The sequence below is a fragment of the Ylistrum balloti genome, unplaced genomic scaffold, assembly GCF_031769215.1.
Source record: "Ylistrum balloti isolate Yb309-2 unplaced genomic scaffold, AGI_CSIRO_Ybal_v1 Utg369884, whole genome shotgun sequence".
Lineage (NCBI taxonomy): Eukaryota > Metazoa > Mollusca > Bivalvia > Pectinida > Pectinidae > Ylistrum > Ylistrum balloti.
This window is the reverse complement of record NW_026782020.1, coordinates 202,044-228,553: the sequence shown is the minus strand read 5'-3', so window position 1 is coordinate 228,553 and position 26,510 is coordinate 202,044. Positions and strand designations below refer to the sequence as shown.

At 38.8% G+C, this 26,510-nt stretch overlaps 1 protein-coding gene across 1 annotated transcript; it reads left to right on the top strand.

The window, feature by feature from the left end:
- The first annotated feature begins 608 nt into the window (after window positions 1-608).
- Window positions 609-18,303, top strand: LOC132546345 (adenomatous polyposis coli protein-like). The gene is made up of 6 exons (XM_060210058.1): window positions 609-627; window positions 925-1,193; window positions 1,520-1,637; window positions 1,896-2,138; window positions 2,886-2,987; window positions 3,419-18,303. The coding sequence occupies exons 1-6, from the start codon at window positions 609-611 to the stop codon at window positions 13,990-13,992; spliced, it is 11,325 nt and encodes a 3,774-aa protein (XP_060066041.1). The 3' UTR covers window positions 13,993-18,303.
- The last annotated feature ends 8,207 nt before the right edge of the window (window positions 18,304-26,510 follow it).

Here is a 26,510-nt window from a genome sequence, read left to right as displayed (position 1 = left end):
CAGATTAACAGGTAGATAGTCCTTATCACAGGCTGTATAGTTGGTCAGTAAAGTGCTTGTATTTTTCAGATGGAGGCTGCAGCTAGTAAGCAGGTTAATGGGTACAGTCAGGACCAGGTGAGTTAATACAGAGAAAAAAATTTTGTTGCCCACATTGAGTGAAGGAAAGACACAAATACCACACCTTGTTGAAATGGTATAATATAACTGGATTTCAGTATTCTCTAAGAATTAAAACAATAATTGTCATTCTGATATAAGTTAACACTTGGCTTGAGAGACCTGTTATCTGGCTGTATTTCCTGAAGTTGTTTTTGGGATGAACTCATCTTATGTACTAGTAAGGTTTCAGGCCATGTTTTTGGTCCTCTGTTAGTGTAAGAGTTATCTCCCTTCCTTCATTATTATCAATCTTGAGATATCAAATAGTTGATAATTTTGCAACCTTTCTATGATTCCAGAGGAACTACGGAGCCACCAATGATGATGACACCAACAACACTTCCATAGCAACGCAGACCAATCCTGGTGACGACCAGAACTCATCAGTGTCAATGGATCCAGATGCTAGCTTTAACATTGGCTCATTATATCACGGAGCTTGGCCCATGAGTCCTATGAAAAAAGGTGAGAACTCTGTAATAAACAAGCTAGTTTTGTTGGTAATATTCCTACCTTGTCTAATGTAACTTCTGTATATATCTAGAGCCTTTAAAATATGTTTTCTCTCATGAATGGTAGCTTTTACAGAATTTGACTCTCTTAGTTTGAAATGTAGTTTTATAGAAAATCACTTATGATGTAAATAGTTAAAAAAGTATTTTCAGTCTTGTTTCTTGACACATGTTTTGACATTATTATTGAAATAAAACTTTGTCACTTCATTATCTTCAACGAAATTATGTATTTTAAATTTATTTACAGATTTGTCTGTGCGAGAGAGCCGCCTAGCTGAGACTGACCAGTCTACAGAGCTGGCTAGTGTAATGAGTTTTAATTCCACTAACAGCAATCAGCAGTCTTCTGCCACACCTTTACCACCGGGAACATCCCAAGCTCCTGGCACTCAGGCACTACCCACACAGACCATTCCTGGACAAGTGGCTCCCCCACCATCACAGGTCCAGGCACCTCAAGCCCAGCAGATACCGTCACAGGATCTAGCCAATCAACCGCAGCAACTTGAAACCAAGGTAACAGTTTACAGGGAAACCATCAACAGCTGACCATGGTTACGGTTTCCATTGCCATGGTTATAGTTTCTGTCAACATGATTTCAGATTTCATAATTATATACATGTTGCCAAAGTCACTCCATATTGTGTGATATCTTTTTTTCATGAAATTAATTCAGATATAATTTTCAGGTTTTTCATATCCAGTCAAATTTTATCTGTTGTCATGCTTTGCATATCCAGTCAAATTATATCTGTTGTTATGATTTCAATATGCAGTCAAACTGTATCTGTTGTCATGGTTTCTATGTTCATTGAAACTTCTGTTGTCATGGTTACTATAGGTGGAGATGGTGTACTCGCTGCTGTCAATGCTTGGGGCACATGACAAGGATGATATGAGTCGGACACTCTTGGCCATGTCCAGCTCTCAGGATAGCTGTATTGCCATGCGACAGTCAGGTAAAATCATCATACACATTAATACTTAATGTTGTGTATTTATGTCACTAGGATTTTATCATTTAAATAGAAGAGAAGAAAGACTTTGTAACACATACGGATCCATTTGACATACTGTTAAGACTGAAAAGACCAGGCATGGTATTAAACATTGGGAGCAATTTTATGAAATTTTCAGTTCGTCTGAAGAACTCACTGATTATTTTAATCACGGATGGTTGATGTGTAATCTTATGTCTAATTCTTTATCTTTTCTAGGTTGTATGCCACTGCTGATCCAGTTACTACACGGAAGTGACAAGGATTCAGGGTTGCTAGGCAACACAAGAGGGAGTAAAGCTGCCCGAGCACGGGCTGCAGCGGCACTTCACAACATTGTACACAGTCACCCTGATGACAAACGAGGTAGGCGTGAGGCCAGAGTACTAAGACTGCTGGAGCAGATTCGTGCCCACAGTGACCAGCTGAGGGATGGACCAGAAGAGGAAGCAGGGCAATCAGGTTAGAGAAATATCTCTTTGTTTAGGTAGAAATATGTGCAATTTCACCCTCATGTGTGATTTTTATGAGTCAGCATTAAATGAATTCTGATTTTTTGAGCTGTTAGATCTGAACAGTTTCAAGTTAAACTTCGAGACAGAAAACAATGAATTAAACTGCAGCATACAGCTGTTTTGACGTCCCTAATGCTAAGGAACTAAATTTTGAAGCCAAAGAGGCGACAGAAGATCCAAAGTGACAGAAAATAAAATCATGTCCTGGATGGGGAGGTGCCCCATAACTCAATCAATTTTGTAATTTTCATTTATCGGTAATTTTAAAAAAATCAACCAACAAGCTCTTGAGACAGTTGAAATAAAAAAGAATTGTCATGACATAGGAAATAAACCAACTCGTAAATATCTGATTCATTTAATACTAGTCAAACCTGTCCATAGAGACCACTTTATGGAGCAGAGAAAATCAGTTTTTAAGATAGGCTGTTGTTTATAACATCTTCTGAATCGCCTTAACTGTGGTTTTTATATAAACCTCAATTACTGTGAATCATACAGGGAACAAAAAAGAGGAGCCTTTGCAGACAGATTGCCTTTATAAAGGTGGCCTTAAAGACAGGTTTGACTGTATTCTTAAATGTTTATAAACTATATCTTAATGTTTTTAACATTTTCATTAGAAATACTAACACAGAAGTCATATGGTCTGAAGACTAACCAATTAATTGATGTAAAATTTTATTGTTACCAGGTAACAAGACACATGACATGGATCACCATCCAGGTCCAGCTGTAGCAGCTCTGATGAAGTTGTCATTTGATGAAGAACATCGCCATGCAATCTGTAGCTTAGGTATGTCCTATTATTTACATATTCACCTCATGTAAACATTTTACCACTCTATCTCTTCTGTGATCTTTTGTCAAAATTTTAAAATTTCAGTCTTTTAGAGGCCTAGCAACATTTTCATGTTGAACTATTGTTAAGAATGAAAATTTGTCTATGTAACTTAATAACTTCTGTTTAAAAATTTCTGTACAGAACTTATTTTGGATTAACAAATGATGTGCTAAATTGCCATTAAATATCCCTAGTTGTTGATAGGATGTAAAATATTCCCACCAACATTAAGAAAGTTAGACACCAAACTAATGCTATGAAATCATTTGTCCTGTAATAAACCCATCCTTTTATGTCGAGTCAGATTTTCAGAATTACTGGACTTTTTGTGGGATAAAAACTTATAATATTCTGTTTCTCATGATATTTATGTTGTTTTTCAGGAGGTGTACAGGCAATAGCGGAGCTGATACAGGTTGACAACGATATACACACCGACACAGAGGAACAGTATAATATCACCATGCGTCGCTATGGCTGTATGGCCCTCACCAATCTTACCTTCGGTGACGGCACCAACAAAGCTCTACTCTGTTCCATGAGAGGATTTATGCAAGCACTGGTCAGTCAGTTACTGTCTTCTTGTGAAGATTTGTGTCAGGTTGCTGCGAGTGTACTTAGGAATCTTTCCTGGAAAGCTGACCTGGCAAGTAAAAAGACATTGCGTGAAGTAGGTGCGGCCACTACTCTCATGAAAGCTTCCATGGAAGTGAAAAAAGAGGCTACGTTGAAGAGTATTCTCAGTGCGTTGTGGAATCTGTCTGCTCATGGAAGTGAAAATAAGGCAGATATATGTGCAGTTGATGGTTCATTAGAGTTTTTAGTTGGTACATTAACCTATAAAAGTCCTTCTAAGACAACGGCTGTGATAGAAAATGGTGGCGGTGTGCTTCGTAATATTTCAAGTCATATCACAGTTCGTGAGGATTACCGAGCAACACTACGTAAACAGTCATGTCTTCAGATTCTGCTGAAACAACTTCGGTCCACAAGTCTGACAATAGTTAGTAACGCATGTGGTACCTTATGGAATCTCTCTGCTCGCTGTTTAGAGGACCAACAGGCATTATGGGATATGGGGGCAGTTGGCATGCTCAGGAATCTTGTGCATTCAAAACATCAGATGATTTCAATGGGAAGTTCAGCAGCTTTAAAGAACTTACTCAATGCCTGTCCTAATATAAAGAATATGAACATGGATAGAAAGACAAATTCAAACCGTCCATCGTTACATGTACGGAAACAGAGAGCATTAGAAGCAGAAATTGACCAGAATTTATCAGAGACTTGTGAAAATTTAGAGAGCCCTCGTGACAGTCCGACAGAGAATGGACGTAATACTGAAAAAGACAATAATTCACGTTTTCACTTCCCTGGTGGTACAGGGCAGCAGGAACATGACTCGCGGCGATTGTCCCGTGGTCCCTACTATCAGAGTGGGACACGAAGTGGGGATAATACTCCGATGTCTGACAGTCGTCTGATGTCACCAAAACGGGTGGCAAGATCAGGCAGTCAAGACAGTGTAGGGAGTACTCATTCAGACATCTCACACGATCGTAGTCGCTTTCGTGCAGCGATGCGAAATGCAAGAAATTGTCAAGAGAGACAGGGAGGAAGTCTCGATCGGAGAACTTCTGGAACATCAGGAGGGCATCAGTATGGGAATTCCTCTTCTGAGGAGACAGGGTCTGAACAAGGCAGTCACGAGGGGCAACCCCACTCATCAGGGGCTCACATAGCACAGGTCATGATGGAAGTAGAGAGAGATAAGGTATCATATCCTTTGAGGGGAGATAACTCAAATCAGCATGGACCTCCTGCCCCAGCGGGACCAGCTCACCAGCTTTATCGGAGCCTAACTAACTCTTCGTCATCACCAGGTCCACAGCACATGCACCAGAACAATCAGTTTGTGGCGAGTACACCTGGTAATAGCAGTTACCCAGGTGCTCAGCATTACCATCAAGGTAATGACAATGACCAACCCATCGACTACAGCCTCAAATTTCATGACAGTCAAGCTTCAACCACATCAAATTATCATGACAATCAACCAGCACACCAGGGGCCAAATAACAGAAAGATGGGAGGACCGGTTACTAGTATGGGTCCTCCTTCCCAGCCTCCACCCCAGCCACAACAAAGGTTCAATAATTATATGAACCCTGGGTATGATCCCAAACAAGGTGTGCCAAGGTTTGTACATCATAGACTACTGGGAGAGCATCCACGTCAGATCAATCCCGGACCATTTATGCGTCCACCGCTCCGCCCAATGATGAGACCTCCGATGATTCCACCTCAGTTCAGTACGTATGCTGAGACTGACCTGGATAGTGATGACCAACCTACAGATTTCAGTCGCAGATACCCGGAACAACATGAAGAAGATTATCGTGACCAACCCATATCCTATAGTACACGATTTCAGGAAGGGGAAGGACCTCGCTATCAGGAAAATAACCCCATACATATGCGGTACCGAGACACAGACCCTAACTGTGCTGATTGTAAGCTGGAGGAAGCTCGCCGAACCAATGACAGACTAGAACAGTGTACGCACAGTTTCCATGACGACCAAGTAAAGACATTCTACACTGAGGGAACACCTCTTAACTATCTCTCTTTGGCAGCCTCAATGACAGACTTAACTGGGAAGAATGCAGAAAAGGAGGAGTCAGAGGAGGGAGAAGAAGAGGAAGAGGAGGTAAATAATGAGTCACATTACAATGAATCAGAAAAACAGACAGCCTCATCAAAGCATTACAGCAGTGATGCTGACAAGCGTATGGGAAATAGTTCGCGACACTGTGAGTCTGACAAACGAAGTGGAAGTGGAAGCATGGGCACAGACCAGCAGACGGGAACCACTGTGATAACTAACTACCACCGTACTCCTCCGGGCAGTCCCCCGCCCCTACCTGATGAATCGGTAGAAGTCAATACCCTGGAAAGGTCATTTCATGCTAGATCTGATGATGATTCTAGTCAGGATCAAATAAAGACATACTGTGAGGAAGGCACACCCATCTGTTTCTCCAGAGTGAGTTCTCTCAGTAGTCTACACAGTACTGAAGCTCAGGACAAGGTGGGGACCGAAGCACTCAATCGTCAACTTGGTCTCACCAGCATCAATGAGAACGAAAACAACAAAACATCAAATCGTGAAATGAGCCCTGGTGATCGTAGGGTCAGTGCTGGGAAATATACTCCACTAATGGGCCGACAGAAGCTTCTCAGTGATTCAGATGCACAGAGTTCGGAGTATGAGAAGGAGCACAAAACCGTGACATTTGATGACCACCATCATGTAGAGGAGACTCCTCTCATGTTCTCCAGATGCAGTTCTCTTGGTTCTCTTAGCAGTTTTGATGCCCAATCTGTACACAGCTCAGTAGTGAGTGAGTACAGTCGTCGAGCCAGTGAGGTCGTTTCTCCCAGCGAGCTTCCTGATTCACCAAGTGAGACAATGCCTCCAAGTCCACGAGGAAAATCACCACAGCCTGATGAAAGCTCTAAAAGTTTGTCATCTAAGAATTACAGTGATTCTTCGGAAGTGAAAGGATTTAGTAGTTCAATTCCACAAAATGTGGTGAAACCCATGCCATCAAACAACATGAACAAAACTATTTTTGTAGAGACAGCCTCAATTATGGGTAAAGATGATCGACCAACTGTTTATGCAGATGAGGGTACACCACCTCATTGCTCCGATAGCAACAGTATTCTAAGTGCCTTGACAATTGATGATAGTGATAATACCAAACATTCAAAAGACACAGATAGTGAAGCTTCCAAACGTGCAAAGGATTCTGATTCTAATGATCTGACATTAATTCAGGAGAAAGTAGACGATATAAGCATGTTCAATCGAAGTGAGGATAAGGAGAACTCGTCAATGTCAGAAGTTTCTGAGGGTGAGGAAGACATTCTAAAACAGTGTATCATCTCTGCCATGCCACCGAAAATGAGGAGAAGCTCTTCAGATAATACAATCAAGAAAAAGTCAGCACAATCTAAGTCTGAATCACATAGAAGCAAGATGCCTGTTAGACAGGGAAAAACTGCCAGCAGCAAGTCAGTTTTGTCACCAACCTCAAAAGGAAAGATATCACGAGGTGGGAGTAAACACCATCGACAGATTACAGAGGAAAGCTTACAGGAGGATACAGTTAAATCATATGCTTCTGAGGACATACCAATGTCAAGGTCACAGATTAATCAAATGTCAAGGTCACAGGATAGTTCCATGTCAACTTCACAAGAAACATCAGGGCCACAGGACATACTGAGGACAAGATCACAGGATTTCCTTACATCATCAATCATGAGAGTGGCAGAGTTGTGTAATGTCCCAAATGCAGGACAAGGTATACCAAATACCAGTGTACAAAATAATATACAATCAAATAACAAATGCCGAGATGCTGCAAAAGGACATAGGCCAACACTTAATGTTGGCAGAGTAATGCCAAATGTCTGCCATTCCCAGACTTCTCAGAAACCTAAACCACTCCTAAAATTACAGGATATTTTAAGACGAGAAGAGGATGTTATGGATGATAATGATGACATACCAATGTCATACGCTACTGAGGACACACCTCTTATGTCACAGGCGGTTTCACCAACAACCAAAAAGGCACCTGTTGACTTGTTTAATATGGAGGCTGTGGCAAAGATTGATGTTCAGGTGGATGATGATGCTGTACAGCAGTATGCTATAGAGGGTACACCTTACAATGTTTCAAATCCAGGCTCGCCCTCACATAAAGCTGAGGACACAGTTGAGAATGTCATTCAAAACAAGGTTAAACTTGTCAATCTGTCGGCAATAGAACCATACATACCTGATGATGGTGTTAAAACGTTTGCCACAGAGGACACTCCAATTAACTTTTCTACAAATGGATCACTGAGTGACTTAAGTATCATTACGAACATGACTGGAGAAATGTCAGCAGGTTTGTCCAATCCTGTATCAACACAGATATCCCCGCATGTAACTACAACAACAGAAACACAGCAGGAACCTGTCACAAAGATCGCTATGGCAACAGTTCCACACCTATCAGAGAAACAGCAAGAAGATCAATCAGAAACTCAGCTCGAAGAAAACCCACAACTCGATGATACTCATTCAGACAGTAGCTCACTTCTCGATGAAAGCGACGAACTTTTGTCTGAAATCATACTGTCTGGAATGCCAAAAGGCAAAGTGTCCAGAAAATTAGATATGGATCGTGCAGTGGAAGGTTCAGAAGTTAGGTCTCCGGCCAAGTCGCTGACTGCCCATGTCTTCTCCCAGTCCACTGAAGCTAAGATTGTGTTTCAGCCACAACGCACCTCTAGTCATATCCCAACAACCACGGATAACCAGCGTACTTCTAGTCTAACCAGCGTAGATAACCAGGCACACTTCAGCATCCCCGACTCCACTAAGGTTTACGCAATGGAAGGTGCCCCCAACAACTTCTCAAATCCTACCTCAGTCAGTGACCAAGAAGGTCACATTGTATCAGGGGATCCACAGAAAACTAAATCACAAAATATTCATTTAGACAACAGACCCTCACTCCTTCAAGAACCAATTATCAACTCAACATCTGCGAGCATGGATCAGTCGAGCGTTAACATGCTGGCTACCACAGCTGATGATTCTGTGTTTGTACAGACTATCGAATCCTGTGATTCGGTTAAAGTGTATAATATGGAAGGTACGCCCCAAACGTTTTCCAGAAATGATTCACTTAGTTCTTTAAGTATGATGGATGAAGATGTAAAAGGGGATCTGTCATCTATGTCTAAATCCAAAAATGACAGAAATAAATCAAACCTGGCAAATCCACCGGAAAGTTTGAAAACAACAGCTAGAAACTGTAGTATTGATCTTCAGCGTGAGGTCGAAGGTCAATCTAGTGACGAAACAAAATCACAGAAATCAGGTAAATGTTTGGAAGAGCAACCCAAAACATTTGCTGTAGAGGATACTCCACAGAGTTTCTCTAGGCATTCATCTCTAAGTTCAATACAAAGTCAGGATGATGCAGCAAAGAACACCGAAGAAACAGCGCGGAAAGTTGACCCTGCGAAAGATCAAAATGAGAAATTCACTGTTGAGGACACGCCTGCCAGTTTCTCGCGGAACAGCTCGCTGAGCTCACTTAGTATGGACTCTGATATATTTGAGGCATCTGAACAGGCCTTGTTGGATGAATGTATCAGCCTTGCTCTACCAAAGAGTCGATCTGCTAGTGCAAAGTTGGATGAAAAAGTTAAAAGTAAAATTCCTAGGAGTAGTCCATGTGGAACTAGCATACCAAAGAAGGATGGAGCTGCAAAGGAAGGATCAACGAGAGGTGGGTCAAGAGATGGTGCTTCTAAGGAAGCCCCTGTCAAGTCTTCCAGACAGGACCGACGATCTTTGGATGCCGACATTAATGTACATAAAACCCATGAAGACTCTCGCAGATTAGAGAGATCATTTGATGCCAGTATGTTACCGTCAATGCGACCAAAAGAGAAACATGCCGACTTTAAAGTGCCGGCATCTCAGTCTATGATGATACCTGGCCGAAGTGGAAGGAGATCTGAGCGTAAATCAACAGATCCCTCCAGGCGGTCGGAAAATCGATCATATGATCGTAGTGTTGAAAAAGATGCTCAAATGTATTATCAGCGGAGCTGGAATCGACATCATGTGAAGCAGTCATCTCGTATGACGCGTAGCTGTTCGTCTGCTGAGGATATGAGTTACCATGGCGACCATTACCATGAGTCTCGGATCGCTTTGTGGCAGCAGCATCAGCAACAGCTTATACAACAACAACAGCAACAACATCTACGTCTTCAACAAATGGCGCGCAATTTCAGCGCTGGTCAGCAACAACAGCTTCAGCAACATCAACAGCAGCAGCAACAACAGATACAACAAAAACAACAACAACAAGAGACTGATGTTGTCAAACGCGGGAGCTGGCGTCGGTCTCGCTCGCAAGACAGTGATGGGTTCCTGAAGCGACAGAAAGATTTTTCAAATATGGAGATAGCCCAATCTGTTTCCACCATGCCTCATCGCTTTCGGTATTCTATGGAAACAGTTTCGACTAGTGCAATGGGAGAGAGCTACCAGGACAATAGGGTCATTGAGGAAAGAGAAACTCGACAACGAAAAAGTTTATGGAACAGAAGATCTTCAACTGAGAAACTATCCAAGCGTGATTCAAACAGCAGTATAGAAAAACAGGACAGTGAGAAATCTGATCGGGATAGTTACGGTTCTCACAGTCGCCGCAGTGGTAGCTATAGTAACGACCAGAGACTAAGTGGCAGTAGACATAGTGTTGGTAGTTATAGCAATGACTCTAGGTATGGTGTTGTTAGTCATGAAGTCGATCCTAGAATCAATACCTACGCCAAGGATCCAAGACAAATTGGTGTTAGCTATGATACTGACACGAGGAATAGTTCTGGTAGCAGCACTAGACGAGATGAGGAGGAGGAAGCTCGGGTAGCCTTAAACAGATCAGGGTACCAACCCCCGGACACTTCAGATGGAGCAACACAACGTAGTCCATTCAAATACGTTGGAGGCATTGACAACTTTGGCTTTGACCCAGCTAGCTCAAATGAAGATATCACCGAAAATGTTGACAGTGCTGATGTAACTATGACAGAAAACTTTGGAAGCGGGAATATGACAATGACTGACGAGGCCATAGAATATATGATGCAAAATGGCTACGTGTATTACGAAGATGCATCTCGTTCACATGAGCAATCCTTCGAGGATGAAATTACACCAGATGATGAACGGGCGTTAGAAATAAATGCCAGTCTTATCGTAAACGAGATTCAGAGTCGCCAAATGATCGGCAGCGCAGTGGATGAAGATATGTTTATAGAAAATGAAACATTATCTCTTGTGTCCTGTGACTACACATCAGACACTGCTTCAGAAGTATCAGGTTCATGGTCAGCTCATTCTGAGAACTATTCCGAGTCTAGATCTCAGACCGACAAGTCAGAAAATTCTAGCGCTGGGCCACGAATTGTGAAACCTAGCAATAAGCCTAATGGTAAAAGTTCATTGCCAGATGACTCTAAAACAGTTCGTGGTCGTCGTAAACCACTGTACAGTCCTCGAACAAACACAACAACAACACAGAAATCTACCCCTAATCGTCAGGATAATGCTGCTAGTCGTGGTGGTCAAAGACCAACTCCAAATATTGGCAACAAGTCATCAAACGTTGCCAAAGGACTTGGGTCAACAAACACCCGCCGTAAAGTACCAGCCCAAAAGACTCACCCACAGGCCAGCAGTACGCCTACAAAAGCAGCACCCGTTGTTAGTGGAAACTCACAGAAGTCCAAAATTGGTAAACCGTCTCCACCAGAAAGGAAATCTACTACGGTACTGACATCTCAGAAACAACAGATATCCAACAAAAACAGCCCAAGCCGTTTACCAATGGCTTCACAGAATCGTAAGGGAAGCAATACTGACCGACCCAAACCCCCGGTCAAACAAGGCACCTTCACAAAAGAGCCCACAGGAGTTAACGCCCCAAGGATATCTGACTCTGATCCAACCCCAGATACATGGTCAAAGGCTCTGGGTACGTACAATTTCTCAGTCATTGATTCCTCGTCGTCCGAGGCAACAAAAGAAAACACACAGCCGGGTGTGAGGAAGCTGCAGACACCATTGAGTAATAATATTACAAAAAATCGGTCAAACAGTGGCGGAAATATAGCTGGCCGTAACGGAACTCCAAACGGGAAGCCCGCATCAAGAGCAACATCTAATCTTAGCAAATCTGGTGGAAGTAACTTGAAAAAAACTAACAGTGGGTCATCACTGACTAAAACTGGAAGTGGGTCTTCACTTACTAAAACTGGAAGTGGGTCATCTCTTTCAAAAACAGGTAGTGGCTCTTCATTGACCAAAACAGGAAGTGGCGCCTCTCTCAATAAGTATGGTAGTGGCGCTTCATTAAATAAGTCAGGTAGTGGTGCCTCTTTGAATAAGGGCGGATCTAACCCAAATCTTAGAAAGTTTGGCAGTAAAGGAGAACTTAGAAAGTCGGATAGTAATGCTAGTTTGAAGAATAATTCACGTCCCTCGACACCAGTTGGACGTAAAAACTCAGCCCCTGCTCCAGCGGCTTCTCGTAAAACAGAGCAAAAAACAACTCCTGGCAAAAAGCAGGTGAACAGCAAGGTAGCTAGTATGTGGAGAAAAGAAGATGTCGAAGAACGTGGATCACGGCTTCCTGTCTCCACCACCCCACCTCAAAAGTCACCACGAGGAAACGCCAACATGGCCAACAGTCGTTTACAGCAACCCAAAGGGCGGACAGGTTCCCCTAACTCCCGTGGTGAAATTTCAGGTCAGAGAGTATCACCCAGCACGAGTAATGTAAAATCCACTTCACGAGACGAAAGTGATGGGATAAGTCGGAGTTCTACCTATGATAAAATCAGCGCTATTAATGACACAAGTCAATTACCGTGTTTAGACAGCTCGGATAGAAGTGCTCACAATTCAACAATCAATAACATTGCACATTCCCCTGAGCAGGAAACTAATGGGGGAAAATATGATTCTGAACAAAAATCAAGTTCTGCCAACTCCACAGATCAAGGAATGTCAAGTGATAGCGTTTGCTCGCCGGACAGGGATTGTGGAAGCGAAAGTGAAAGAGATGTTGGTGATGAATCTTTGTTCAAACACCCTTCACAAATGGACCCTTATGGCCTGAAGGTACTAAATCACCGCGTTGACTCAAGCACATGGAAAAAGAAAAAATCGGAGAGTTTAATTGGAGATTTGCCAAATGCTGACGACACTAGTAAGTCACTGGATGCTGTGCGGGCTTTGCTCGATTCCTCTGCAAGTATGACTGAAAGTATGATGAACTCTTCAGTGACGGAGGATAGTTATTTGAGCCAGGGCTCTAGTTTTCTCAGTCAGGGAAATCAGACAATCGATAGCACCTGGCGGCGATATCGTGACGAGTCGGTTTCAAGTTTTGCTCAGAGTGATGATGAAGAATCAATTTGGGTGAGGCGTGATGGGGACACTTCACGTTCAGAGCCTGAACTAAGCAAGCATGGTCTGTTTCGATCGAGTAAGCGCAAGTCAAAAGGTGGCAACAGTGGAAGTAAAAGCTTTCTGCCAATTAAAGCAATGAAGCAAATATTTAGTTCTGGAAAAAGTGTCAAAAAAGAGACAGAAACTAAAAAGGCAGCATCCAGTATGTCACTCTCAACTTCCAAGGAAAGTCTGTTTAAACTGAATAGGAGTGGACTAGAGGCTTTAAACAAAAGTGAAATTTTAAATAGAACCGATATTTGCGATGAGGAAAATTCTAAGAAAAAAGAGCAACATTCAAAGAAAAAGAAGGAAGAACTACAGTCTAAGAAAAAGGAAGAAAGTCTCCGAAAGAAAGAGGAAAGTTTGAAGAAAAAAGAAGAAAGCTTAAAGAAAAAACAGGAAAAAATTGAAAAGAAGGAGGAACAGAAACGCAAAGATGAGAAGAGGAAAGAAGAGAAGAAAGCTGCTAAGGCAGCACTAAGCACATCAAAATCTCAGGAACTGAAGACAAGTCCACAAGCAACAGTTCCGCCATTCAATTACAAACCTACTACTACCAAGGGAGATGCTTCTGTCCCTAACTCTGCCAAAGGTAACACCACCCCTACTAAGACTGTGCCTCCGCCAGCACGGTCTAGTAGTATTGATGACAACAAACGCGAAATCGAAGATTTGACTGTGAAACCAACCACTCCAAGAAAGACTATTCCAACACCAACTGGACATGCAACAAAAACGGAAATGCTGCAAGCTAGACGTAAGCAGACTTACCTGCAAAACCTAAGTTTGCAGTCAGAGGAAAATGCGACAGTGGAGACAACGCCGAAGGGATGCATTGTAACCACTGTGTAGAATAGAGATTTCAGCGATTCATTTCCTGACATTGGAGGTTGTCTGGTATATTTTGTTATCAATTTTGAACACTGACTATGTACACTGTAAGTAGACGTGGTAAAATGGTGTAGATTTTGTTATAAATAGTGTACGTGTGATATGATACTGTGTTTACTACTGGAAGTTCAGAGCATGATAAACACAGTATGTCAAACATGTAATTAATACACTGAGGGTATTCAGATACAGTGAATTCAGTCTGAATATTCCAGGTCGGTGATACCTTAAACTTCAGCATTTCACTGACGTTTCAGTCAGTGGACTATTATGTTACTCTGCGATATTATCAGACATTAATAACAGAAATCACTTGACCGGACAAAAAAAAATTCAAAATAGGATTTCTGGACTGATGAACTAGTCTATGGAACTGAAACTGTTCATAAAACAACTACTGTTAAAGACTCAAGTCACAATCAATAACACAAATTTGTGCATTGGTGTATTTCAAATGGTGCAATCTTTATATGTGAATATGTGTGTAAAGATGAATTCTACATGGGCGCAAGCGAAGGATCAAGGTGTAGTGATTGGCATTAGCTGTAAGGGTTCATAGTATAATGAACCACATTGATGTCTAAATTTCAAGTTCATATTATATATTCAATTATTGAAATTTTGTTTCTGTGAAGTCTTGATTCACCTTAATAACTCCAGAAATTCACTTGTTTCCAGTGAATCTAGAAATTTGCTTTCTCACATTAAAGGCTTGGTTCTCTTTATACCTCCTGATGAAAAATCATGTAATTATTCATTAATAATGTATATTTTTGCGGCATTGTATCTTATCATTTTCTTTACCGATAGAAACAGCAGATAAAATGAAAGGACTGGTAATAATGTGAGGTGCTGACAAATTAACATATAATCATTTTGTTGATTTCACCATGCGGTTGAAGTGAAATTGCTATTATTTATCATACTTATACGAGAAGTCACATTCGCCTCAATTTACCATAGCCAAACTTTGTCGCATGGAATTGGCCAGTTTTTCGTTGTTTCTGGTTTACACCATTACATCGTTAAGAAATACCTTCATAAAAATTCTATTTGTCCTTTGTATCCTACTGATAAGGTCTACAGAAATATTTAGAATGAGTGAAATGATAGTCTGGTTTTAGTAATCGTTTAATGTTTCCGTAAATGGCCTTGGTGTATCGTAATGGTCTTCGTTGTTGTGAGACTCAGTTTTTTATACCTTTAACAGACTGTTGAGTGTTTAATCGTTCATTTATACAAGTAATCTGCCAAAGTCTTAGTAGTATTAGTGTACAAAGTCGCTGGCGATATTTTTACTTACACGTAGCACATTGACATTTAGCGAAGTTATGTTCGGATGTTCGTTTGAACATTTAACAGTAATGACCTTGTTTCATTTATTTTATATTGATATATTAGTACACTGATTCTCATATCGCCATCACTGAGAGAAAGAAACGATTGAAGTAGAATCAGCTGTGGTACAAATCGTCGGCAATGTCATCAGTTCCTGTCTAGTTACTATGGTTACTAATATTTGGTAAGAGTCATCAGATTTCAGTACCGGACGGTAGGCATTATTCATCAGTTTCGGTAGTTTGCCCTCATTACTGTTTCACGGAGACCACCAAAATCTACTCTGTAATTTTTAAATGTTATTTTTAGCTGTTCCTTTTGTATGGTGCATTACTTGTGACTGCTGCTCACTGCCTTAAGACATCTGTTTCACCCAAACCATTTGTTTTTCTGATCTTTACTGAAAATGATTTTGATTTTTTGAATAACGTAATATATATCAATGCCAGAAAAGGTGGTCCTGTTCCGTATATATTGCATGTCATGGTGCACATCCATTAAAGGCAATACCTATGTACCTCTGTTCAACCGTTGGCCCAAATATGTATACGAAATAGAGGAATGGACTTTGTCCTTAGATGACCTGTAGTAACTTGATTTAAGACCGATTTCCTGTAACACAAGATAGATATCTGTGTATAAATGGTAAATAGCTGGTATCTTGATATCAATAATGCAGTATGTCATGTCTTAACACTTATTACTGCAATTTTGTTTACACGAACAGGAAATGTCGAAATTGTATCATTGATCAAGTGACATTCTACCAAATCAACATTCTTATAGTAGTATAATGAAAGGGACATAATCTTCAGTCGATTCCATTTAAATTCTTACAGTGAAGTTAAACTCAACTATTGGTGACGAACTTTGAACTTTGGATATCGCCTCATGGGGATGGATGCTGCCTATAAGTGAGCGTTGTCTCGTTTTGTTGAAAAATGTTTTTAATGGAAATAGTGTTGTTGTGAGCACTGCCTGGGTTTTAGAGAAAATGCCTCCTAGTGAGTTTGCGTTGTAATGGATGTCACCACAATTAGGTAGAGCCATTGGTTGTGCGACTTTGATTCACTGTTGTCCAAGACTTCACTGTAAGTTAATGGTCTATTTCAAGGTATGTCGTTAGATATCTACCCCATTTATTAGTATATATTGTTTCCTGGTCGTCATCAAACTGCAGCAACCTAGGAATCAACTTGTGTTGATTTTAAACATTGATAATGAGTTACCAAAGACGCTATATTTCTTGTGTTAACATTTACAGGGCATTTGATTCTGATTAGAGGTGGCATTACGATGTGTTTAAACGTTTACATATACCTTTAATGCTTCATTTTATCCTACTAATTTAATATTACTGTACATCAATTATCTCACATTATCTATAGTATATATATCAACTTTAAATGGTATAAACAAGAAATGCAAATAAATGTGCGAAAGTTTTTATTATAATTTATGAAACAATGCGTCACCTGTCACACTAGTTTTTGTACATGTGCCAGAAACATAACAGGATTTTGAATACATTTATTTTGTCACGGGAACTTTGCGTTGATTTCCTGCAGACTTATTTTGAATATTTCTAGATCAGTTCGAGATTTTCCTCGATCTACACCGGATCTGATAATCTGCAAATTCTTCAACAAGTGTATAATTTCTGATGGTTTTTTTGTTTTTTGTTTTTGTATTTGTGTTTTTTTTTTTTTTTTTTTTTATAAATTTCTACCTATCTTTGCCTTATGACATTTTTATAAAATTTAAATGATTTCAACTATAAAAAATGGATACAAAGTTTTCTTTATATTTCAAAACAAATACAAAGTAGTATGTAACATTAGACAATACTTGGTTGTGTTTCCCGAGTGTGCTGTACGTGTCCGGTTGTGAACGTTTCAGGTTGTGTATTTTGTGTCGGGTATCAGAATTGTACCAGTTGTGTTGGTTGTTTATCATCAGTGTGTAGTTTAGTAGAGAGACTCATCAGCCGAGAGATATATATTATGTTAAAATCTGTCTTGACTGAGCTCATGTAATTTTAATCTTGGTTAATATGATGTTTATTTATCCGCGTCCGGAAAACGCTTGTATTTGAGTGACAATGATCACTTTATGCTGTGTTAGCTAACGAACGGTCTGGACCTTCGCTTTAACAGTGTATTTCTTCATAATGGCGTTATTTATGACACGTGTACTAGATTTTCCTACAAAGATTCAATCTCTACCCTGCTTTTCGTTCCTTACACTCACGCCCACCAATGCGAGTGTAAGGAGAGACAACTCTGGTTGAGTATAGGTTGACTTTGAAATTTTAAAAAAAAGTTTGAACATACTGATTGTTGTTTCACCACATTGTACCTTCAGTTTTAACCTAATTCCGATTACCCGGATACTTCCCGGATAACTGTAACTGTCGCTTTGTGTATAGCATTTTCATATTCCAGTTTCCCACCAATATTGTCAGACTAAGTATGTTCTGGTGTGTTCGGTAGTGTTCATTAAAGGGAAGGAAGATCCGAGCACAAGACTAGTATGGTGTGTGTAAGGACGAGAGGACATACGGATGTAAGGACGAATGGATGTATAAAGTACGAAGAGTTTATGTACATACAGGTCTTGAACTCAATTTCAAAATGGCTGCTTAGTGTACAATGATGTGTGTATACAAGATATTTTTTATGAATTTGTTCTGCTATAAATAACATTGAGCTTTATTTCCATGCTACTTTGCTTTGTGACGATACCAAAGCTTGTCACTAGAGACAGAAGTTGTATAAACCGTTGCCAGTAGTTATATACAATAGATATCGGCCATATTATGTATTGTAAAAAGTCTGTTTTGTCAAGATTGTTTTGAAAACTGAATAACTACTTAGCATAAAGTGTCAGAGGAATTTATCAGCAAGTAAAGGTATATTTATTCCTGAAGAAAAATGTTTGTCGTTTTTTTTCTTAGTTTCCATCAGTAGATATATATTTAAGCTAGACATAATACAGCCACTGGAACTGGATGTTACTACCAATCCCAGTTTTCTGATTTGTCGAAAATATCAATGATCGACCACACTGCCTAGCGGTAGTCGTATGCTGTAAACAAATAACCTTCAAAACACTCTTATGAGACCAGCAAGTGTTATACTTAAATCTTACCAAAATTGTCAGGCTTTGTGTATTACACTGATCATCAATGACGAACTGGTCAGCAACATCACAGATATGATAAAAATCTTTGTACCAAGTTTCATGTTGATATGTTAAACGTTTAGGCGAGTTAAGGATGGTTAAATTTTCTTCGTTCTCCGGCTACACACGTTGTGCATGACATTCGAGGGCAGATTCTTCAATCAATATATCTTCAAATACGAAATAAAGTTAACAAGGCCACAACGTATGTCTTTTATTCGATGATAATAGTTGTGTAACATACAACGCTCCAGTTTCACACATTAAAAGGTGGTGATGATTCTACTCTAGCGAGAACATCTTGACACGTGTGTACGTAACATATATATAGAATGGATCATTGTGAAGCGTTTTCAGATACGATTGCCCAAAGTACTCGCGGGAGCTAGCGACATCAAAAATATAATTACACTAACTCGCAACACAAGGATTTGAAAGATGCAGATTGGTCAAAATTATGGGGAAGTTTTAAGGTCGCCATAGTGATTTCATTAAGAAATATCTGTGTGACATGAAGCTGGACGTATTTGATGCTCATTAGTTTGCTGTTGGTTCGGTTGTTGTATACTTTGTTCTCATTTGAGAACGTGACATAGCTTACTTGGATTAACTTTGATTTACATAGCGGATGCTATCGACGAAGCAGAAGACGTTTACGCTTCGGGAACACCTGGTCTTATTCTCCATGTTCTTTATCAGGAGTCGCTGTGTAAATATATTTTTTTATTTGTAGTGTTTCCTAGTGTTATTTGATTTGAGTTGGATTGTTATTTCGGTGGTATTTTTTGTTGGCTATTTCAGCCATGTGTCTTTGTTAGTTTGACTCGGTCGGTTGCCAAAATTTAGACCCTTGTGATCCCTGATAGTATTTTGAGACATGATTGGACGAAACATCTGTATTTTGAGACATGACATTACGAAACATCTGTATATTGAGACATGGCATTACGAAACATCTGTATTTTGAGGCATGGCATTACGAAACATCTGTGTTTTTAGACATGGCATTACGAAACATCTGTATTTTGAGGCATGGCATTACGAAACATCTGTGTTTTTAGACATGGCATTACGAAACATCTGTATTTTGAGGCATGGCATTACGAAACATCTGTGTTTTTAGACATGACATTACGAAACATCTGTATTTTGAGACATGGAAAAACGAAACATCTGTATTTTGAGACATGGAAAAATGAAACATCTGTATTTTTAGACATGACATTACGAAACATCTGTATTTTGAGACATGGAAGGACGAAACATCTGATTTTGAGACATGGAAGGACGAAACATCTGTGTTTTTAGACATGACATTACGAAACATCTGTATTTTGAGACATGGAAAAACGAAACATCTGTATTTTGAGACATGGAAAAATGAAACATCTGTATTTTGAGACATGGAAGGACGAAACATCTGATTTTGAGACATGGAAGGACGAAACATCTGTGTTTTTAGACATGGCATTACGAAACATCTGTATAGTGAGACATGGAAGAACGAAACATCTGTATTTTTAGACATGACATTACGAAACATCTGTATTTTGAGACATGGAAGGACGAAACATCTGTGTTTTTAGACATGACATTACGAAACATCTGTATAGTGAGACATGGAAGAACGAAACATCTGTATTTTTAGACATGACATTACGAAACATCTGTATTTTGAGACATGGAAGGACGAAACATCTGTATAGTGAGACATGGAAGAACGAAACATCTGTATTTTTAGACATGACATTACGAAACATCTGTATTTTGAGACATGGAAGGACGAAACATCTGATTTTGAGACATGGAAGGACGAAACATCTGTGTTTTTAGACATGACATTACGAAACATCTGTATAGTGAGACATGGAAGAACGAAACATCTGTATTTTTAGACATGACATTACGAAACATCTGTATTTTGAGACATGGAAAGACGAAACATCTGTGTTTTTAGACATGGCATTACGAAACATCTGTATTTTGAGACATGGAAGGACGAAACATCTGTATTTTGAGACATGGAAGGACGAAACATCTGTTTTTTGAGACATGGCATTACGAAACATCTGTGTTTTTAGACATGGCATTACGAAACATCTGTATTTTGAGACATGGCATTACGAAACATCTGTATTTTGACACATGGAAGGACGAAACATCTGTATATTGAGACATGACATTACGAATCTAATAAATAATATTAATAGAATATTTTATGATAGTGTCACATTTTAACATAAAGAAATATACATCTTCATAAATCTGATGATTTTAAAATGTCCAGCCTCAATAGATTTATGAGACACTTTTGTCAATATTGCAATGTATGAAATATATTGTTAGTCATTGATAAAACAAGATCGTCTATATATGTGGTAAAGGGTAGAAGATGAAGTGAGTTGGAGATAATCAGTTTTCATAAGATGATAAACAAAAATTTCTGACATATTCAACTCTAAAAAGTTTGTATAGTGTTGAATAGCATTACTAGATAAAACTCGCCTGGTATCTGAGTAAAATCCTCAATTCATTGAACTATGACGTTCGTCCTCAACTGAATCTGATTGACACAACATATATTTCCTATCTTTTAATGCTAATGGTGGGCGGGGACACCGGACAGTTTCAATTTTCAACTTACTACATCGGAAGGCTAACGTAATTAACAACATTATATACAAATATAAAGCAGTTTTAAAAGTGCTATACGTACACAACCATTAACTTTCCCGAGTTATTCCAAAGATCATTATACCTCTTAATTGTGTCCATTGTTATGAATACACACGTGGCTGAGATCACACAGTAACTTAGGATATGATTAGGTACAAACAGGTCATGAAGGTTATGTCCCATTCAAAGTTTGTCAACACGCTTTTCCCAAATTCCTTCCCTTACTTTAGGAATCTTTGTGTAAATCTTTTGGTAATGTTGAATTTAAGTTTGGATTATGATCATGTTTTTTTAAATTTGTTTTGTTTGGCCATGATTTTCATAACGTCTGTCGTCGAGAAAACATAACGTTATGATATGCTCTACTTACAGCTATGACAGATTGCGAACAAATACTTTTTTTGCCGTAAATAATTTATAGATTTCCAGATTATACGTCCTATACTGATCGCTGGGGATCAATTCATATAAACCATAGACGATTGCCATGGATGACTGGTAATTATTTCATCTTTTCATTTATTTATCCATAAGAAGACGCCAATCGACAGAGCGAAATTAAGAAATACGAGAGCCCTTCAGATCGAAATAAGGAAAATAATGTAATATCTGTAATATGGAGAACATATAGATACACATATCGATCGAATTAGACCAATATCACGTGACACAATATACTAATTAACGAAGGGCATCTAATTAGTTTTTGTTTACCAGTTTTGTATTGTACAGTCCTTAGGGAGAACGTTTATGAAAAAAGTATAAATTAACTTTCTGTCATTAGTAAATGATCTGTTGTTATCCGGTAATTCAATGTTCTGTTATGAATGTGATATCTTACATCATTTACATTCACCATACTAATAAAATTAACACACAATTGCTTAGAAATGTGATAAAATATCAGAATCTATATGAAATGAACACTATATAAGTCACTTGTGTAGTCAAATTCTGCGTAAATAATCCTTTATCATTGCAAAAACGTCACAGAATGACGAAACACGTGCCTGCCCATTAGATATTCATTTCTCGTTTTTTAATTAGTATTGACCCAAGGGGACCACATGATATATTGTTTAGATTAGGGTACCACTGGGAAACACGGTAACGACAAACATCGTAATTATCAAAAACAAAGGTGAGAAAAACGGAGTCAGAAACGAATTTTAACATATCTATACCTGATACCAGATACGTTAATGGTGACAATGGATGTTTTAAAGCTGTGTACAGGTACGTTATTTCTCGTGTATTTGTGACTTAAAAACACAGGAAACTCTTTAAAGTATGCAAGAAGCTGATTTCTGTTTAAATCTAACATAGCTTAGTCTGTATTCCTAGATTATTTTCTTTCTGATATATTTAAAAAAAACCTTTTTTTCCAGGAATAAACATGCTTAGAGAGACAAAACCTATGTTTGACATGATTTTGTATTCAAAGGGAAATTGAAGGAAAAAATAATCAGCATCATTTTTCTCGTCGATGATTTAAAAAAAAACCCACACATATATATATATGTATTAAAAGCTTGTTCGATAAGTGGAGACTTTTAACAGCGCTTTCGTAACGCTTCAGTGGCCAGCGCAAATCAAAGATTCGGTTGTTTAACGACAATTAAATGTCACTAAATGTAAGTGGCGACACAAATATGCTGATGAAAAACGAAACTGTACTACGGTCGTCTATTTATAAAGTCATGTTGAAAACAATATGTTACGTTTTGTCAGTTATTCTGTATCATTTATGTACCTTAGATATTTCAAGGGACTAACACAAAACTCCGACTTATCGAGACTTGGAATTTTTATTTTCATGACTATAGTTAGACACAATATTCCTACCTGAACAAACACAACAAATACCAAAACACAAGTTTAAATAAAAAGAGGCGTTTTTATATTAACACAAAACATCGCCAAAAAACTTTTAAAACGAAATCAACGAAAAATCGACAATGCGTTCTCACGTTTACATCTGTGCCTTCCTGTCACACAGTATATGTATCTTACGAATCAATATTATATGAAACGACGCACAGAATTAAAGTGGTCTTGACGTATTTCAGTAATTATTTTAAGAATGTTATATAAACCTTGTAGATACTAATGAATTAATAGGAAAGCAAATTATATCATAGTGTTTTCTGTCCAATAACGACATCACTTACAGCACACATCTTAAGTCGTAAAAATTACAAGGATATTTGTCTATGTTCTGACGACGGTTAGTCTAAATCAGTAGAAACATGATTTACAGATTTTCTGATGTTTTTATGCTTAAAAGTGAAAAAGTACATCGCCATCCTTCAAACTACTGCAGGCTATTTCGGTCACTACGGAGCTACAAAGCCACCGGACTCGTAAATTAATAGTACAAAACCTCATCACCTGCTTAACGTATTGCATTGTAACAGATGAATGTTTTCTTCATTTCTTATAATGTTTACCTTTGACTCTTTCATTTTATTATTTTTAAACATTTAAATCTAAATTAAGCGCTACTTGTTTAAAAAACGTTATATTTTTCAGGATGTCTCCTGTTCACGTACATTACCTGTCTTCAAAACTACTGGGGAGGCTTCCGGTCACTCAAGAACCAGGAAGCCGTCACCGGATCAGACTTTAACATCACAAAAACACCAAACCTTTTCGCCTGCTCTTTGTTTTGTACTGTAACAGAGGGATGTTGTTTTATTTCCTACAATGAGATCACGTTCCTGTGTACACGTCACCGTAATTGGTTGAACTATCGACCTCAGAACTCTTCATCTGTCTGGAGTATTGGTAAGTTGATGTTAATTCCACTTTATATTCATGCTGGAAAATTTCTTTTTGCTTCCTTACTTGTATAACATTTCAGTTGAAACCAAAGGATACATTGATTCTATAAGTGCAAGTTTTAACTCAATATCTTCTGCACATACATGAAGTGACAACCAATTTTCTGTTTCCTAATGTTAAATATTTGGCACAGTAATAGTTCATCCATATCATTGTTTCTCACTAATTCCTGCAACAAGTTAACTTTATAATCACCAGCCCCTACAAGTTAACTTAATAATTACCAGTCCCTACTAAAAGTTAACCGTTTAATGGTCACCCGTCCCTACTTCAAGTTAACCGTTTACCCGTCACCTGTCCCTACTTCAAGTAAACCGTTTACCCGTCACCCATCCCTACTTCAAGTTAACCGTTTACTCGTCACCCGTCCCTACTTCAAGTTAACCGTTTACCCGTCACCCGTCCCTACTTCAAGTTAACCGTTTACCCGTCACCCGTCCCTACTTCAAGTTAACCGTATAATGGTCACCCGTCCCTACTTCAATTTAACCGTATAATGGTCACCCTTCCCTACTTCAAGTTAACCGTATAATGGTCACCTGTCCCTACTTCAAGTTAACTGTTTACCAGACACACGTCCCTACTTCAAGTTAACTGTTTACCCGTCACCTGTCCCTACCTCAAGTTAACCGTATAATTGTCACCAGTTCTTACAAGTTAACTTTATAATCGTCAACAGATGTAGAAGTGTATGTTGATTTCCAATTCTGGTGGAATACACGACAGTAAATCTCTTGTTGTTTGACGACAAGATGTCTTCATCTCAAAGTGAATTTTAACGAATTTGCAAGGTTTTTGTGACCTGTTTTGACAAGGTCTAGACAGCCAACAGAGGGGCTCAGTTAGGTCCCATAGGTATGCTGATAGTCTGTTGTAAGATCTTATAAAAATGTCGACAAAAATACTGTTTTTGTATGATTTCGTCTTCTGTATTTTTCTTCTCTTTGGATTGGAGGTGTTTTTTAAACAAATGTACCGGCGTTCACCTTGTGTTGAAGAGAAAACTCTCGGGACAATTCAGCTAAGAATGGGGTAAGGTGGTGTCATTGTCACCAGCCAACAGTTCGCTTTCCGTCAATTGTGTAATCGCAATCGGTACCTGCGCCAATTTGACTCTATAATCTTTCAATGTTTCTGTAATTTGTTACTGTGTATCGTAGCCTGTATCTTGATTAAGTCAATTGTGTACTCGTCTCCTGCACTTGTTTCTTGTCAAACTGTCGCTGTCTCTAGTTGAACAAATAATGTTCACCTGTCCGTACCGACATGTAACTTTGTAAGAATACCAGATTTTCTTCTCCGAGGAAAATATGTTCAGCCTACCCAATAGACTCATTATGATATATCTTCTATGATATATATTTTATTATATTATGTATTATACATTTTAGTAAGAGAAGATGGGTGTTCCTGCGGATGGCACAGGCTCAACACCTCTTGCCTTCTGTTTGCTGACGTCAGCATGACAATGTCATGGGAGGATTCCATGGTAATTTTAACTATCAGTTTATAAGGCAGCCATAATATCTTATAAAGGTACATAATCCAATGATTTCGATATATATGCAGACTTGAATTATGTATTAGATTTTTATTTTTAATTCTGTCGAAGGGTTATTTTCGATACATTACAGACTCCATTTGTTCATATAATAATATATTTAATATCAACACTATTTATCCTTATGTTTTACATTCATGGACGTAATGGCGTCTTACTAGTACGATTGTAGGACCAGTGACGCAGGTCACTTTATAGGCATAATCAAACTTACAGAATAAAGAGAGAACACGTCATTCTGTAAACCAATAGTTAAAAGTAAAAAATTCTAGTTTCCGTCAAATCGTTGAATTGTTCAGACTTGTTAAAATATTTTTAGAGGTACTGTCAGATGCATGATGCACAGCTGGTCACTGTGGACACAGAACAAAAAGACGAATTCATTCGCGATATCGGAAGCAGGTTATCTGGTAAGTAGTAGAGGATGAGTTTGTTGTTGAGATTTGTCCCAAAGGTTGCTCAATAAACATATTATCAAATCAGGATTAAAACAAAGTCCAATGTCCTTACGTGCTATATGTATAATCTCTATGAGTCTGTGTGGATGACAGACACCGAGCTTTGTCGTAGCCAGCTGTTATATTGCATTCGTGAGTGGAATGGGTCAGAATAAACACAGGTATTAGAATTTCTTTTACAATCGTGTGTTATTGTAATGAGTGAATATTGAATTTTGGGTCTATTGACCTCTCCATTTGCTCCTACCAAGTATGGTTTCCTGAATCAACTACAAGGGACGAGTTAGACCAGTAGGATGACTGGCAAGCCAGTGGTATGATACATCAGAATTCTTTATTAAGCTGTAGAGTGTCTAATTGTGATCTGATGTTGGCGACCAGATCACCAAGAAAAATTCAAAAAATAAGGGTACGAACTT